Source organism: Quercus robur, chromosome 9 (assembly GCF_932294415.1).
Source record: "Quercus robur chromosome 9, dhQueRobu3.1, whole genome shotgun sequence".
Lineage (NCBI taxonomy): Eukaryota > Viridiplantae > Streptophyta > Magnoliopsida > Fagales > Fagaceae > Quercus > Quercus robur.
Window position 1 is genome coordinate 12951439 of NC_065542.1, and position 17817 is coordinate 12969255.

Consider the following 17817-nt stretch of genomic DNA (forward strand, 5'->3'; position numbering starts at 1 on the left):
CTGCGTAAAACACAGGTTTTACGCCAGCCAATCCTAACCCGCCACGTCACTTTTTTTTTTTTTTTTTTCTTTTCTTGCAAAAACATTAAGCCTAGCCTCTCTCCCTCTCTTTCTTTTCTCTCCTCACCTGATCTCTCCATCTTTGAATCAAACCCACAACCTCCATGGCCGGAGCTTCAAAGCTCAACACAAGCCACCAGTCTTGCAGCCTGAGTTTGAACCACCATCGGCCACAACCACAAACCATAGTAGCAAAAAAAAAAAACCCACAACACCATCACCCCAACAATCAAACCCAGCAACCCAACAATCCAGCCCCAGCCAAAAAAACAAAAATACATCCACTGTTGCCCCATTTCCTCTTCCACTTCTCATCAACCCATCAACAACCACCATGCCACTAACCCATCAATAACACCACCGAGACTCATCATCACCATCGCCGAGGGACCTCCGATACAAACATCCAAGACCCACTAGCACCGACCCACTCACCCACCAAATCAAACCCACGAACCGTAGGACCACAATCACCACCGAGACCCACCAAATCAGCCCGTGAAACCCACCAAATCAGCCCACGAAACCCACCAAATTAGACCCACATCACCACCGTGCCTCATGACTACAATCGCCGAACCACCACTGTGCCTCTTGACTACAATCGCCGGACCATAATCACTAAACCACCAAGCACAAACAAAAGCACATGAGTGAATAAAGACAAAAAAGAGAAATGAGAAAGGAAAGAGAAGAGAGCAAAGGCTGAGGGAAAAAGAAAGAGTCGTTGGGCAATAAACTTAGGCATGTTTTCTCTTTGATAATTTTAGACAAAAATATGAGTAATTTTGGTACCATATAAAAAAATAAAAATAAAAACCATAATTTTTACTACAATTATTATTTTACATGACAGATTGTGATTAACTTCTTATTCTTTTTACATAGACCCACAATTGTTTCTCTACTACTCACCATCTGATATGTGGACAAATGTAGTAAAAGTTTTACTTTTTACTTTTTACATGGTCTTAATTTTTTTTTGCTAGAAATAGAGATGATGAATAGCTTTATGCCTTAATGTCTGGCTTAAAAGAGATAGAAGCTATGATTGTCAACAATTTGTCATCATCATGTGATCTTCCAATTGAGAGAGAGAGAGAGAGAGAGAGAGAGGGGGGGGGGGGGGGGGGGAGGTGGGTTTGACAACATCGAGAGGGGGGGACGGGGTTGTATGGGTTTGGCAGGAGGACATCTGAATGGTCATAAAAGAAATCCATGTTGTCCCAACTCATTCAAGCACTCTCTCTCTTTTGTTTTAGTACTTTATTTTTATCCATTTTGTACAAACTATCTGGATACATCTTCCTTTCTCATCAAATATGTTGAGACTTGAGAGAGGGGGGGACTCCCCCCACCTTTTTAGTGGGAGGGCCACACATGGAGGGCACCCGAAAAGCACCAAGAAACTATCAGTACCACTAACTATCACGTAGTTCTAGATAGAACTATTGCTACCGTCACCAAGAAAACTGTCTTCTTGCTCATGATTTGTTTTCTTTGTTGTAGCAGTATCAGTAGTAGTTCACTTCTTGAGAGACATTATTGGTCTTTGTTTATGCTTCTTACTTACATCATCAATTAGTCACAAAATTTGTTACCAGAAATGGAAAACCTTCTAGTCCCCCACATGGCACATGGTGTTGCGCACCTTCCACTTCCAGTCAAGTTGTTGTAGTGAATCTACTGATCTCACAATCCAATTTAAGTGAAAGCTCAATGCTACAACATTACATAATGTTTCCTAAGGAAAATTTCAACATTATCATTATGAGTGTGAATGCATCCCATCAATCCGAAGAAATCAACTTGACCTGATGTTTCAAATTTGATTTTGGGTTGGATTCCTTTTTTAAGCCTCGGGTTGAGTCCGGTTTAAGTTGATAGTTTTTTCAACCCAATCTCCCCCACTCACACATGTATATAAGTGTACTTTATGAAACTTATTTTATTTTATTTTAAAATTTTGAGAATTAGTTTCAATGAATTTGGAAATTTGAATATAATTTAGGTATATATTATAATAATTGCAATAATTTATAGGAAAAAAGTGTTTGAATAATAAATGAAAGCCCAATTTTACAATACATGGAACATTATAGCCCAACTCGTCAACCTAACTCAACCCAATCCAACCATGGGGTGGGTTGAGAATTTCTCAACTCGACAAAGTTAGATTATGTTTAAAAAAACCTTTCAAACCTTCAACTCGACCCATGGACACCTCTAAAACTAATTATTATGGATCATTATGGGTAGATTGAATTTAGCGTCAACTAGCCAATTGGTCCAATAACATAAAATTTGAAGATAATCTAGGAGAAACTCACATTTGAAATTTATAGTTTAGAGAGTATCAAACTAAAACCCTATAATTTTAGGAGTAACAAATTAAAATCTTTAGGTTTCAAAATGTAACCAATTAAATCTCAAACCATTAGAGTGGAATCACATTGTGTTTAACGCTTAATAAGTAATATGAGCTGAAGTTTTAATTTGATAATTTTTTGAATCTTTAGTGTTTAATTTATTACTTTTTTGTTTTGTGTTGGGGGGGGGGGGGGGGGGGGGGGGGGGGTTTGGGGCTGTTGTCCTGTCTTTTTTTTGTGTACGCTGCTAAATTGAGCTTAGCAATGGCGTTTAGAAGACCAAAGAAAACAATCAAGTGGAGTCTGTAAATTAGATTGGGCCATGATTTGTAAGAGCGACCTGCAGAAAATAAATTTTGGTGATAGAGAAGATGACAATTGTTGCCCTCATTATACTATTGGTTAAGAAACCAAAAACTTGGGGGCACTTTCATCTCAGAAAAAATTGGAGCAAAACCTATTTTTGACATGCCCAAGCACAAGTCAAAACGATCAATTCTAGCTCATTTAAGCTTCTAATAAACAGCAATAATATCCAGCTCAATGTAACATGGTAGAGATATACCCTATGTTTGGATGGAGGGAAAGGAATACAGTCTATGAACAACTCCAACAACTCTTATTTGGAGGAAGAAAGAGTCTACGAACAACTTTGAAAAGAAGGTAAAACAGTAAAAGGTCAAGCTAGTCACTCAACTTTAACAAACACATTATAATACAATTAATCCTAATCTTCCAAAAAATACCTCGCTTATATTCATGACCATGAATGCTCACCATGGCCATAAGAACAGCAGATACATAAATATTAATACTCTGTTATACAAACATCTAACAATTTACTAGTATTTTTACCAGATGAAAATTAGTATCTATTTAGTCACTCTACACATTGACTAGATGGCAAAATGTGAATGCAGCCGCCCGAGAAGCTGGCATCCAAGCAAGAAATATGATGAATGGATACCATATTAACCATTTTTTTCCTTGCCTTCCTTTTTGGTATGGGAGTATTTGCTCAAGAAATAAATATTCACAATTAACTCCAATAAAATCAATTTTATCTCCTCAAGCAGTCCATTTAATTGTTTCTACCACGAACCCAACGTGCTGAACCAGTCCTTGCCAAGCCAGAATAGTAATCTCCCACATTTGCCACAAATAGTGGATCCCTGTCTCCATTTTTGAACTCATTACTACTACCTGTGGCACTTCCCTGCTCTGTCTGCTCCAACTCTTTTGTTAGATCCTCCATTGTCTTCTTTAAACTGGCTTTGCTCATCTGTCCTGCCTCCCCAGTTGAGATTCCAACCATTGTAATCTTTGGAAGAAACGGATTTGGCTGTAGGTTTTGAGTTATACATTCCCTTGAGGATTCTTCTGTTTGGCATGACTTCTTGGACCAGAAATGACTAAACAAATCTCCAAAAGGTAACCTGAAATCAGGATTATGTCCTTGGTTTTCTTGAATATTATCTTTTAATGCAAGCTCTGACGTCCCTTGGTGTTGAGAATCTTTACCATCATTTTCCATTTCAGAGTTGGGAAGACAGCCACTTGATTCATATGCTCTCAGAACAGAAGCTGCACTTCTGCAACAAAACAATGAAAAAGTTGCCATAAAGGTACTCAAGAGTTGCAGAATCTGGTGCTACATGATAAAATGAATCTAAAAGTCACAGTTGCACAGAAGTTTAGCCGTGCCAATGGGTAAAATAGACAGAGCATTGCCCAAAAAAAACAAATCTTTGCAGAACAGACAGCATAGTTGGAAGTTGGAACAGTTTTTAGCCAGTTAATATAAACACAGACAAGGAAACTGACATGAGACACGACGATTATTGAAAAATTTGGATGCATGGCAGGGGCACAGCTATTAATGAAATGATAATTATATATTTTAGGTATGTTACACATTTTTAAGCATATTATATGTTTATTTTAAGTTTGAGAAATTTTTTATTTTTGATAATTAAGTTTGGAAAATAATTAGTAACCATTAAAATGTCTGAAAACATACCTATAATTAATTTACAAGCAATAATTGATTACAAAGGAGGTACATATATACCCCTAAAGTGATTTTTAGTAGTCAAACTTTCAGTAGCCTTTTTTTTTTTTTTTTTTTTTTATACACCAATTGTTGGGGGTGGAGGGATTTGAATCCTGGATGTCTTTATTGGAAATACCATGGGATACCAATTGAGCTATACATTTGTGGCAAATTTTTAGAAGCCATTAAAAACTAGAGTTTTTTTAAGAGTAAACATTTTTTTTTAAGAGTAAACTAGAATTTTCTTTAATACCAATGGAATTTTTTAATTATAAAAACTTTTTGTCATTTTTTCTTAATAATAAAAATTCTTAAAAAAAAAAAAACAAAAGGATTCTGATGGCATACAATAACATAACAAAGAAGTTAAAAAAGAAAGAAAAAAAAATTACAATTGATATGTTTCTCTCTCTTCAGGGAAATAAGTTTATAATTTTAAATAATAAAGTTGTAAAACATGGATAATTTCATTTTAAACCCAATTGTTTAGGGCATGTAAAAAATTAAACCTTGTAGTTTCAAACGTAACAAATTAAACCATATAGTTTCCAAAATAACGAATAAAACCTCAACCCATTTAAGTCAAACAACATTGTACAGCTGAACCCCCCCCCTCCTCAAATTCTTCCCTCAAATTAGACCTCAATCTCAAATTAAACCTTTTCAAAACTTCAACGTTTAATCTGTTACCTTTGAAACTATAAGATTTAATTTATTACACCCCTAAACAATACGGTTTAAAACGATAATTCCCCTCCCCCCCCCCCCCCCCCAATCCAAAAAAAAAGGAAAAGATAACATTAAATATTGGTCAAAACTCAAAAGTGAGTGGAGAAACTGAAATATGATGAACTTTGGGCAGCTGAACCTGTCCGGGAGAGAGAGAGAGGCATAGCTGGTCGAAAGATAAACCACTAAAGAGCTTTCAGCAGCAGCCAATCGAAGCATTGATTTGAGGTGGAAGAGTTCTAAATGGTCGATCAAGTGGCTAGAGACCAGATCAACAAAGAGAGAGGGAGAGAGAGCAGACCTGGGTTGATAGATAGCATTGACTGTGCCTAGTGATCAAAATCTATTTAGCTTATATATATTTTTGTGGTCACGTTGCAATTGTGTCCCCACAATGTCTTGACCATTTCTAAACTAAAAGGCTAATTTTTTTGTGGAACACCCCACAGACACATGCAATATCTTAGATGTGTTTGTCCATGTCAAACATGAACTCACTAGGATTTTTACCGTGCCGGTGCTTTATAGCAGTTACTTCAGACTCCATTAAAATGGTGTTAAAATGATTTTATAGAAGAAAAAACTGTAAATTCAATAATAAAGGTCAATAGAAAGCAATAACAGAACTGCAATCAAGAAAATTCCTGCTGTTATGTAATCTTCGATTTTCAGAAATTTCTAATAATATATGCAATCAAAAGACATACTATTGCTTTGTATGCACAAGATGAAGGGTGCTGATTAAGTGACTAAAGAAGGAAGTCCCTGAAAGTGGGTCCCAATACTAGAATTTATTTTCCAGCACCTTCTTGAGCTCATCTAAGGACGCAAAAGGTCAAATGCTCTAGTGTTGTTGATGTTTGTATGTTTGTGCTTTTTCCCCCTTCTAACGTGAGTGTCTTGAGCTTTTTGAGCATGTAACTTCCCCAGGAGTAAGTAATTCCCTTGTCCCAAGCACACTTGGTAATTACAAGGAAAAATACCTTGGGGTGGCCCAAGATGCTATTTAGAAGTTTTGAACCTGGGACCTCATAGGTCTCATAAGGCCATGGGAACCACTAGACCAACCCCTTGGAGTTAATGCTCTAGGTTATTTAATCAGCTAAATATAAGCATTTAGAATCTATTAGCAGGGCAAATTGAGTGGTTAATTCTGCATGATCTACATATAATCTCTATCATTAAAACAATGGCCTTCAAGGAGTAAGTTTATACAATTATCTCACACAATAAACATTCATAAGCAATAGGTGAAGCCAAAGAATGGGAATAGACATACCTTTTCTCAAAAGAGTCAACCATATATGGAAACTTTGGTTGTATGCCTGTGGCTCTCCGCAGCCACCTGTTACCAAGGATCACTTTGTCAACTGCATAAAGGAGCTGCATTTCTGCAGCCTTTGAAATAACACTTAAAGGAATTCCAGGATGGCCCATCTCATCCAGCAGTTCTTGGACCTATTAATATGCCACAATAAAGAAAAAGATAAGTTCTAGCTTTACATGATGACTCTATGCTCAACTCCGCGCCCCCCACCCCCCCCAAAACAAACATCCCCTTCCCCTCGTTCATTTTATATCTTTTTTCATTCAAATATAATTTCTATTTCAAAGCAAGTCTGGGTCACTTCTGGCAACCATATGTGTTGAGCATACATAACCAAATATAAACCTACAACAATAACTGAAATAGCTATCACATAAAGTGATTATAACTTTTTTTGGGATAAGTAATATAATTACTGCAATCATTCATTAGTCACAAAGTTCGTGAAACAAAATAGTCATAGAATGACCACAAGATTTACGGATCTCCCTGCCAATATGTTTACCACTACTTTTTTTGAGATTTGATGCTATTCCAACAAGTAGTACCAGACCAAAGGATTTTGTACCTCTGGAGGCTCCCACAGGTTATCACCAATCTCTTCAATCACTTCTGCAGCCAAGTTGTCATCAACAACATCCCGTCGGCGCTGCATGTGCCGAGTTTGAATTAAAGAATGGAAATGTTGATCAACAGATTCTTCAAGAATGTTATCAAGCATGTTTTTGTCAAAGAAGTAGGGAGTATACCTGATGAAGAAACATCGAAACATTAGAGATTCAAAAATACAGAGGAACCTACAGAAATAATGATGCAATAGAAAAGCTAGCCTAAAAAACAGATATCTTGAAGTTATCCTTATGTAAAGTAAATACAGTAAATTACACTTTTCAAGCCTAAAATTCACTCCATTTACAATGCCACCCCCCCCCCCCCCCCCCACCCCAAAAAAAAAAAAAAAAAACTATTAATTTGCTCAATTGACACCCCACTTTTAAAGAATTGTATCAATGCGCCCCCAGCTATCTAGATTGGGTGTTAAATTGGACAAAAATTAGGTGTAATTACAAAATTACTCTCATTGGCTGCATTGTAAAACCACATTTTTTGTTGAATTTAATTCTCAATTTTGAGAGTAAGGGGTCTATTGTGACAATTCTCTCAAAGTTGGGTCAATCAAGCAAATTGATAGTTTAGGGGGGGGGGGGGGGGGGGGGGGGCATTGTAATTGAGGTGAAAGTTGAGGGTGGAAAAGTATAATTTTCCCAAGTAATTATGCCAAGGACAATCAGACAATAAAAAGAACAATCAGTATTTCCATTTACACCTGTAATAATAAAGAGGGTGGGGGAAGGGGAGAACTAAGGTGGGATTAACTTTATCCATCAAAATACTGGGACAATTTGTCAATTCTATGAAAAGAATAGATATTTACGTTATATCAATTGAACAAACGCTACTATTTTATTTTATTTTGATAGGTAGCACTACTATTTTATTAAACAAAATGAACAAGAGATAATCAAAATTTTCAGAAATAAAAAATTGAACAAGAAATAATCTAAACTACATAATGGGCTCGTAGATGGCAGAACTTACCACTTAATCCCATCTATTGTTGCTATTGCAATATCCAAGTTCTGAGCACTAAAAACTGGAACACCATCAACCTTTTTGCTTCCTCCATTCTGTGGGATTGTCTTCAAAAGCTTGTTTGCAGCCTTGACCTGCAGAAATAGCAAAGTTTAAAGACGGAATGATAAATGCTACTTTGTAACAATACATGAATTCCGTATAATACCTGCTTTTCATTTGGAACAAACTGGAACAAATGAGGCTTTTCCTGCATAGCACACAGTGAAAATTTTTAAAGAGCTAATCCAGAAGAAGACCACAATATGAAATTCTACACCAAAAAGAAACCCATTGGTGTCTTGGCCTGAGGGTAAAGAGCAATCATCATGAAGTAGACGCCATTGGTTCAAATCCTATCGTATCTATAAAAAAAAGATCATAAAATGAAATTCAACACAACAAGCTATGTCTAAAGACTTACGTTGAAAATTTAAACTCACTATTGCCACATCTTTGGTCTGACTCATTTATATGCACTCTATAGAACACACACAAATAATCTTCAAGAAAGAACAGATTCAAAACAACAAAGCCTTGGTCCAACCATTTGGATTGGAAACATAAGTCTTGTTCCACAATTTTGATAAATTTAAGAACCAAGTTTCTGTCAAAAGGCAACATAAGAAGTTTGCAGCATTATCAAGGTTCCAAACAGTGATATCATGAAACTCACTTGGTGCAGGTGAAAAATATTCCAGCAGGTGTATATTTATATAAATGTGAATATAGAGACACAAACACATGTGCTGGTAGGAAAAACAAAAAAAGAACAAATAGGAATAACAACAGGCCAATAAATACAGATTTTCATTTGACACTCCGATTGGAAAAATACATTACGTAAACATAGTTAGTTCATTCAAAGCAAATGAGCAAGTACCTTGAAGTGTTCGTATGCTAAATCAAGACGACAGGCACCCACCACACCACTTGGAATATTCAACCTTCTAACATATGACACTAGAACAGAAAGAAATCTCTAATAAGAAATAATTTATTGTTAAGAAAATGGGAAAGAATTAAGTCAAGAAACATAGGAGAGAAAAATGAAAATTCAAATCCGACGATAACAGAAATGACTAGATTCAAATTCGCAAGCATCAGGCACCTTCAGAATCAAAGTGATCCAATTAAATTACGAAAAACTAACAATGTGGTGATATTTGTAGAAACATGCCAAATATCTGTAATCACTAATCAAGTTGAATACAATATAACTGGTACCACAGAAGGCAGAATGACGAAATAACAGAAAAATAAAAAATAGCTACCATTAATTATTAAAACATACCTGCATCGCCTAAATCCATAAAAAAGCGGAATACAGGACCATTTCTTTCGCTCTTAGTAACCGTCGCAAACATTTTCTTAAGCCACTCAGGTGTTCTACATATCAAAGAGAATCAGCTCAAATTATTTTTCTTCCTTTCTTAAAAAAAAAAAAAAAAAAAAAAGGTTCAAAGATTTTAAGCCATGAACTATCCATCCCCACTGGACCTTTTTTCCCACTAAATCCCGAGCCCAAGTACCATTCAATTTATCAAATATATTCAAGTTAGCTATGCTATGCACAATGCTATTTTAAGCGCGGTTATGGTAAAGTCTCTTGTACTAAAAAAGAAAAAAAGAAAAAAAGAGGAGTGAAAAGAGAGGTGTGTGTACCTTTTGGAGATGAAAGGGATGTCGAAGTGGGTGGAGACGGCCATAAGGCCGGTCCCAGAAAGGTCACACATACTGAAGACCTGGCCGACGAAGGCGGGCCCGCTGGCGGACCTGCCGTTGGAGTTGAAGCTGGAAATCCTGACCGTTGATGGGAAGGTGGAGGAGGTGCCGGAGTCGGCAGATTGGACGGCGTTGATGGCGGAGGATTTTGAATTGGAATTGGAATTGGAATTGGAAATTGAGTCTGAGGAGTCGAAGTGTAAGGAGTGCATAGGGATAGGGTGGACCAAAGGGACGCAGATTTTGGAGGTGGTTAGGGAGGAGGACGACGACGACGTCGTTTTGGGGGTGAAGATGGAGAGGAGATTGGATGTGGCGGAGTGGAGGAAGTGGGATATGGGCTCGGTTGGGGAAGCCATGGGTTTTGGGATTTTGGGCGTGTGTCTGTCTATGACTCTTATCTATTGTGTTCTGTTCTTTCTTCAATCAGGTTTTGGATTTTTTTTTTTCAGAGCTCTGGGTGGTGGTGCTGTAGCAACCAGCAAGGCAAGTGGGTTTGTGCCTGTGGTGAGAGTGTGACCCGTTGTTTTAATTAAATTTTTAAAGCAAAATCCTATCCTACTTGGTTTCAAAACTTTTTGTCCTTCCTAGACATGGTTTAGGAAAACGAAGTACCCAATGCTCTTGCAGTATTTCATTGGCACCGGTCGGTTTCTCTTATTTATCTATATATTTTTGATGAATTCAATAATTACAATAAAAGATTGTGGTGATTTGAATATCCGATGTTTCAATTTAAAATATTTGGAGGTGTTTTCTTTGAACTACAAGATTCTTGCCGATCTCTTTTTTGAACTCTTGAGTTTTTATTTTTAACCATAAAATTCTAGAATACCCCATTAGTATAATAAATACATTTTCTTATCCTTCCTAAATATTATTTAGGATTTGGGAAATCAAAGGCCTGTTTGGTAAGATAATTTGAATATAGTTTTTTGTTTTGCAAAACATAAAATGGTGGGTTCCACACTTGAATATATTGTTTGACTTATGTTCTCTAAATATAGTTTTCAAAAAATTGTATCATATATTTTTTATTCAGACCAGGATTTTGAAAACAGCTAAGATGGTGTTTTCAAGATACTGAAAACTTTTTAAATGGCATAGTTGTAAATAAAATGAAAATAATGAACCCCACAGCTTTGTCCAAACTCTTCTATCTCTTAAATTAAGGAGCTTATCTTTATCATAAAAAGAAAAAATCTCATGCTCCAAATTTGAAACTTATCATTATCCCAAAAAAAAAAAAAAAAAAAAAAATACATGAGCTCTATCCCCTTATCATTATTAAAAAAAATAAAAAAATAAAAAAACATGTTACTTTTTGTAAACTTTTTAATAAAAATATATCAAAAATAGAAATTGTCTCTCAAACATCATTTTTTTTTTTTGTTTTTAGTATTTTGAAAATTGTTTTTAAAAGTGGGAGCGAAACACATATAATGTAAAAATTATTATCTAAAAACTAGTTTAAATTTCAATTTTTTGAAAATCATTTTCATATTATTTTAAATACAAAAACAAAATTCCTCCTACTAAACAAGCCCCAAGAGTCTGTATAAAACGTGTGTTATAATTTTTTAAAAGAGCCGAAGTGATTTGAATGGATTGAAATGGACCAAATGGAATAAAGTGGACAAAATGGAGATAATAGAACTGAATAGGAACAAGTGGACCGAATAAACCAAATAATAATGAATGGACCAAATAAAACTGAAGTGGACAGAATAGACTGAATTAGACCGAAATGGTCAGACTGGACCAAATTAGACCGAATAGAAGCAATGTGGACTGAATATGACCGAAGTGGACTAAATAAACTGAATAGAACCAAAGTAGACAAAATGGACCGAATAAGACTAAGGTGGACTGAATAGCCAGAATAGCACTGAAGCAGATCAAAGTGGACAGAATGGTCCGAATAGGACCAATGTGGACTGATTAGGACCAAATAGAACCAAAGTAGGTATTGGACGGAATAGGACCAAAGTAGACCGAATAGAACTGAAGTGGACCGAATAGGACCAATTTAGACCAAATAGAGCCAATGTGGACTGAATTAGACCGAAGTGGACTGAATAAGACAGAATGGGCCGAATAGAACTTTAGTGGAAAAAATGGACTAAATAGGACCAAGTGGACTGAATTGGACTAAAGAGGATAGAACAGACTGAATAGAACCAATGTGGACTGAATAAGAATTTTGAATATTTATCATTTTTATTGCATTTTTAGGGTTCATATATTCTAATTTCTAATGTCCATTTTAGTATTTTTCTTTCTATTTTTTAACTCAAAACTAAAGAGTTTAGCCCAAATATAATAAAATTTCATAATTTTCAACCCAAAAATGAAGAAAAAAAAAGATTTTTGAGCTAAACTTGAAAAGAAAACCTATAAAAAGAATAAATTTAAGACTCAATTAGTCTAAAATGAACTGAAGGGGATTGAAATTGAATGAGTGGACTGAATTGTACCGAAGTAGACCTGATTGGATCAAATAGAAATTGTTTAATTTTTAGGGAGGACAAATTATCTTCAAAAAAATTTAGAGAAGAAATTATACATTACATTATAATGCAAAATAATTATTTATTCTCAAGTATCGTGTGGGTCGACTACGACTACTGTGTTTTAAAAAAAAAAAAGGATACTCATGTCTCAAGTTATTTGCTAAGGAAAATATCTACATCACTTAATATGAAAATTTTGTAAGACTTAATTTCAATTAAATAAAATTTCAAATCAAAATGCAGCTTGCACAGATGAGCAAATTCATTATTATTATTTTTTAAAAATTCCTGGATTACACACTCTAATGTACGCATATAAAATGTACGCATATAATTGTAAAATAATTATGCATCTGTACGTGTACCATCCATTTTCCAAATGTAATTTGACATTATGCAAATGAGCATGAGATTACAGTCCAGTTATATTTGGAAACCAAATAAAGGAGTATCCATGCAGTTTTGGATACAAAGTGAACTAATTTAATCCTTCCAACTTCCAAGTTTGCAAATTTTCCATTTAGTGAGTTACTGAATTTGCATATTTACGTGTGTGATACTTCATACACCAACCCCAAGGAATTTGTGCTTAAGTACCCATTACAGAGTAGTCCTCTTCTCCAGTATCCACCACATAATGTATCTCAATGTTTCCTTGGCATATTACTCCCCTAATCTCCTTTAGGAGCAAATTTTCAGAACAATTCCTGAAAGAATTTTGTAGGATATTGAGATCGGATCAGCGATTTACCAGCCAAGAATTCAACCATGTGCAACAATAAAAATAAACTTAATGGCAAGTTTAATTTATATTTTTATTGTCACTCATCTCTCTCTCTCATTGTATTTTTTATTTTTATTTTTTGTAGTTTTTAATTTGCTAGATATGGTCCAAATTTAATTTCAGATGTTTTACCTGCTACTACTTTTGGTCTTGCAAAATAATATTAGTGATGCATTTTTATACTTAATTCATGAACCATGCTCTTACAAAAGTTGAGAAATTTGTTTGATAAGTTTGTTGCTTTCTTAGGTCTCAAAGATATACTGATAAAATGGATGAGTGTTGATGTTAGTTTTACTGGGCACCCAAAAACATCTTGCTCACTAGTCACAAACAAATGTGAACCTTTCTAAACCCCAAGTTTTAGGTAAATGGGCTCTAGATGCTAATTTTTTTGTTCTTAGCAATAGCAGCCTCAGGCCTAAGCTGTAAATATTAATTTCTGTACCTCTGCTACTCTGTCTTCAATATAACCTCTGGTGGGCACCCAACATTACTTGTGAGGTTAACACTGATATCAATGGATGGGGTGGACTGTGTAAGCCCATTACTACTAGTACTACCAGATAATTGCAAGGGAATGACTGAAGCAAACTACTTTTCATCTAAGATCACATAGACATATAGTTTCTCCATTTGGCAAAAAATAATTAAAAATGGGCATTTCATAATTTCATTACCTCCTATCTCAAGTATCAACAACCAAACAGGATATGGGAGGTTTCAGTCTTATGGCATTCTCGTTCTTTTGTGCATTTCTTGAATCAGAAAATCAACCATGAACTACTAATAATCTAACTATATATGTTTTTCAGCATGTGGATGGAGAAAGAAAGGCATTCATTCAATTCATTGCCTGCCGAAGATGGTATGTCCTTGGCTAGGTCATTTTTTATTTTATTTTATTTCTTTTAATGCTACATTTAACTACAAAAAAAGTTTCTTACCCTTGATTGTATATGACAGTATGATTCTTTGAATCACATTTCCCTTAGTGTGACGGTCAATGATTGGATCAAAAGATTCATTCATCATTCCCACACAACAGCAATCTTGCAGTTAGATTCTACAAGCTCAAGCTGATGCAAATTATCGATATGTGGAGCCAACATTGGATCTGTTTGCAGATTAGAGACCAAGAGAATCCTCCTCCTAGCTCATTTCTTACTTTGATTATTCTATCCAAGTGCTCAAAATCTTTGGTAGAACTTATGGTGGAGTCTTCAACAACATTTCACAATGTATCATTAGTATGGTTAAATTCAAGGAATGGTGGAGTCTTCAACAACATTTCATCATGTCTCATTGAAGTCAGCTCAATTTAACATAATATGCACTTGCCATTTGTGGGATCAAGTAGGGGGATCAAGTGTACTTCTTGTATAACCATGTAATCCTAATGATGCAACTCTGTTAAATATGTTTTCTAAGTCTTGTAAATTATTGGCATATAACCCTTGTATCTTCTAAATGAGTATTATTTGAAGTTATTTTTTATCAGCATGTAATCTCTCTTATGGCATAAGCTTTGCCAGTGTCAAAATATTCATCTGTTGCAGCACTTACCCACTGCTTATTTTTTGAGCAACCATGAGCGCTGCTTATTAATTTAGAGAAGGGAGGCCAAATGCACCTGGACCTGAGTGCCACTTGTGGAAAACGAAAGAACTTGCTTGAATTATATACCTATCACAAATGCAACTCAACTGATGTCAGTATAATTTCAAGTTTCGACGTAGAACTAAACTAGTGCATAAGTGTGCAGTCTTAGAATTGATCTCTTGCTAGTAATTTTTAACAAAATCATTTGTGGTAGAATGTCAAAGAACTTAATATCCAATTGTCCCCCAATTGCTATGCATTTGGCATAAAGGGGGGGAAATTGAAGAATAATGACTAATAATTGTTTCTCCATGCAAGTTTTAAACAACCAGCTCTTTCTAATATTCATAATTGAAATATATTTAGTATGTTCCTGTGTTTTAAACCATTTTTGAGTGACACATCCTTCTGTTCCTATGTTTTCAAAAACATTTTCCACTTAGTTTCTTCTATTTCTTACACTCATATTTGAAATATATTTAGTATTCACAAGCACTAGAGAACCTTATTCAACAACTTACAGATTCAACCACAAGCAGAAGCTTTCACCACCTCCCTTGATGCCTATATTTTTCATGTGTTGTAACAAAGGGAATCTCCACAATCTTTGTCCCATGTTTTCTGTAGAACCATGAGGAAATCATTTTAGTTTTAAAGGGTTATTTTCTTAAGCTCCATGTATATAGGCTTGCAAGCACACAAAGAAAGATATCTCACAGATTATGGACATACCTCAGAGATGCTGCAGAGATGATTTCATCGTCCTTCTCAAGAATAGCCATATAAAAACATTGAAAGTTTATCCGAGTCAAATTTGATCTGAAAATAAAGGAATTTTGAGGTATTAGATTGTTGTTTCTTGAATTTCGACTATAGATTATGTGAAAAATAAAATTGAACAAATAATTTTTTCAAGAAGTAAATGACAGAACATGTTGATAAGAGGCAGCACTGTTACTGTATAAGATGTAGTACGTTATAGTTATCTAAGAATGAATTCAAAGGGTTTCTTACACTTGATTGTATGTGACACTTTGAATCAAATTTTCCTTAGTGTGACAGTCTATGATTGGATCAAAAGATTCATTCATCATTTCCCACACAATAACAATCTTGCAGTTAGATTCTACAAGCCGATGCAAATTATCAATATGTGGAGCTGACAGTAGATTTTTTTGGCGGATTAGAGACCTTGAGAATCTTACTCCTAGCTCATTTCTTACTCCAATTATTATATTCTAAGTGCTCAAAAATCTTTGGCAGAACTTATGTCAGAATCCTTTCAACAATACTTCAAAAATGAAATTGGCAACATAATTTTTCCTGCTTCTTTTTGCTACACTAAACCATATGACTCAAAGAAATTAGACATTCTCAAATAAAAATTTGTAGAGAACATGAACATACCTCCTTGCAGCTCTTCCAACAAAATAATTTTATGGTAGGCGACCTGACTAGAGTCAATGGCCTATTAAGATCTACCTCGACTTCAAGATAGCATTACCAGTGATCTGCAACAAGCACAAGTTAGGATTTGTCACTTCAGAATTAAAATAAATAAAAGCCTTCAAAGAAGCTAAGAAGCCCATCATCTTTAGGTGTACTAAAAAGTTCAAATACATACAAATTTTTTGAAAGAAAACAACAATTTATGTAGAAAAAAAATTTCCGTGTTATCTGTGAAAGAAATTGCTTACCTCCAAACGCATGCAATCTATATGAAATGTGGAAGGAAAGTTATCACAACATATCAAGTCCCCTCCATCCGCGCAGATAACATGAAAATTTTGTTGAAGCCTCTTAGGGGAGATGTTTCTGATAAAAATTAGCCACAGACACTCATCAGTTAAGTAACTCAAATTATGTATAACTGTCAAAAATCTGCTCATTTCAATCACACCAAGCCAGAGTTTTATTTACATAACTGTATACTGAGCAGGAAGTAGTAAACCTACAATGCTAGGCTTAAACTTTAAATTGTCTCATTTATTACTGTATACTCGGCAGGGAATAGTAAACCTTGTTGATTAGCATCTTGATATTAATGTCTCATTTATTTATTTTTCCTGACAGGATTAAACAATCTATAGAACTTGTCCACATTGTTTCTCAAAAGCAAGGGCTTAGAAAACCTTTTCGAGGCGTGATAAGCCTGGAAAATCCATGGGAGAATTGTTCCAATCTATCAATGGAATTATCAAATCAAATATATTAGAAGCCTCACGGTTAAATTAACGGAACAAGTAGTGGAGTCTTCAACAACATTTCGCAATGTCCCATTAAAGTCAGCTCAAACTAACATAATATACACATGCCACTTGTGGGATCAAGTAGGGTAATCAAGTGTACTTCTTGTATACGCATGTAATCCTTATGATGCAACACTGTTAAATATGTTTTCTAAGTCTTGTAAATTATTGCCATGTAACCCTTGTATCTTATAAATTATGATTATTTGTATTTTTTAAGTTTTACGGTCAGTGTGTAATCTCGATTATGGCATAAGCTTTACCAGTGTCAAAACATTCATCTGTTAGAACACTTGGGCAACTCTTATTTTTGGAGCAACCATGAGCCATACTTAACAATTTCGCGAAGACCAAGCACAAATGCAGCTTCCAATCCAATAGCCAACTCGTGGAACACATTAGAACTTGCTTGAATTATATAACTCACAAATGCAACTCAACTGATATCAGCATAATTTTAATGACGAACTGAAATAGTGCAAAATGTGTGCAGTCTTAGAATTGTTGAATCCCTCAGATATGATCTCTTGCTAGTAATTTTAAACAACTTTATTTGTGGTGGAATGTCAAAGAACCTAATATAAAATTTCCGCTTAATTGGTATTCAGTGGGCATATGGGAGGAGAAATTGGAAGAATGACGACTAATAATTGTTTCTCCATGCAAGTTTTAAACTCAGATCAGCTCTTTGGCCTTCAGATGTACATGTGGAAATTTAGTGCCATATGCAGGCAAGTATAGGGCCCATGCTGTGAGGTCTTTATTCTTTGGCCT

The 17817-nt window shown here is 35.1% G+C and overlaps 1 protein-coding gene and 1 long non-coding RNA gene across 2 annotated transcripts; both read right to left on the minus strand.

The window, feature by feature from the left end:
* Positions 1 to 3162: 3162 nt before the first annotated feature.
* On the minus strand, positions 3163 to 10409 carry LOC126698673 (uncharacterized). Its single transcript, XM_050396052.1, has 8 exons — positions 9836 to 10409; positions 9465 to 9559; positions 9054 to 9133; positions 8340 to 8381; positions 8138 to 8265; positions 7107 to 7287; positions 6491 to 6669; positions 3163 to 4021 (listed from the first exon to the last, which is right to left on the minus strand). Exons 1-8 carry the CDS (start codon positions 10252 to 10254, stop codon positions 3511 to 3513), a joined length of 1635 nt encoding a protein of 544 aa, XP_050252009.1. The 5' UTR covers positions 10255 to 10409; the 3' UTR covers positions 3163 to 3510.
* A 4910-nt stretch (positions 10410 to 15319) lies between these two features.
* LOC126700251 (uncharacterized) lies at positions 15320 to 16307 on the minus strand. Its single transcript, XR_007647091.1, has 3 exons — positions 16202 to 16307; positions 15527 to 15613; positions 15320 to 15415 (listed from the first exon to the last, which is right to left on the minus strand). It is a non-coding gene; the product is annotated as an uncharacterized LOC126700251 (long non-coding RNA).
* Positions 16308 to 17817: the final 1510 nt, after the last annotated feature.

Coding starts and splice junctions, on each gene's coding strand:
- LOC126698673 (XM_050396052.1), bottom strand. CDS start 10,254: ATGGCTTCCCCAACCGAGCCCATATCCCACTTCCTCCACTCCGCCACA. Junction 9,134..9,464: donor TATGGATTTAGGCGATGCAG/GTATGTTTTAAT, acceptor TTTCTGTTCTAG/TGTCATATGTTAGAAGGTTG. Junction 4,022..6,490: donor GTTGACTCTTTTGAGAAAAG/GTATGTCTATTC, acceptor GTTTTGTTGCAG/AAGTGCAGCTTCTGTTCTGA.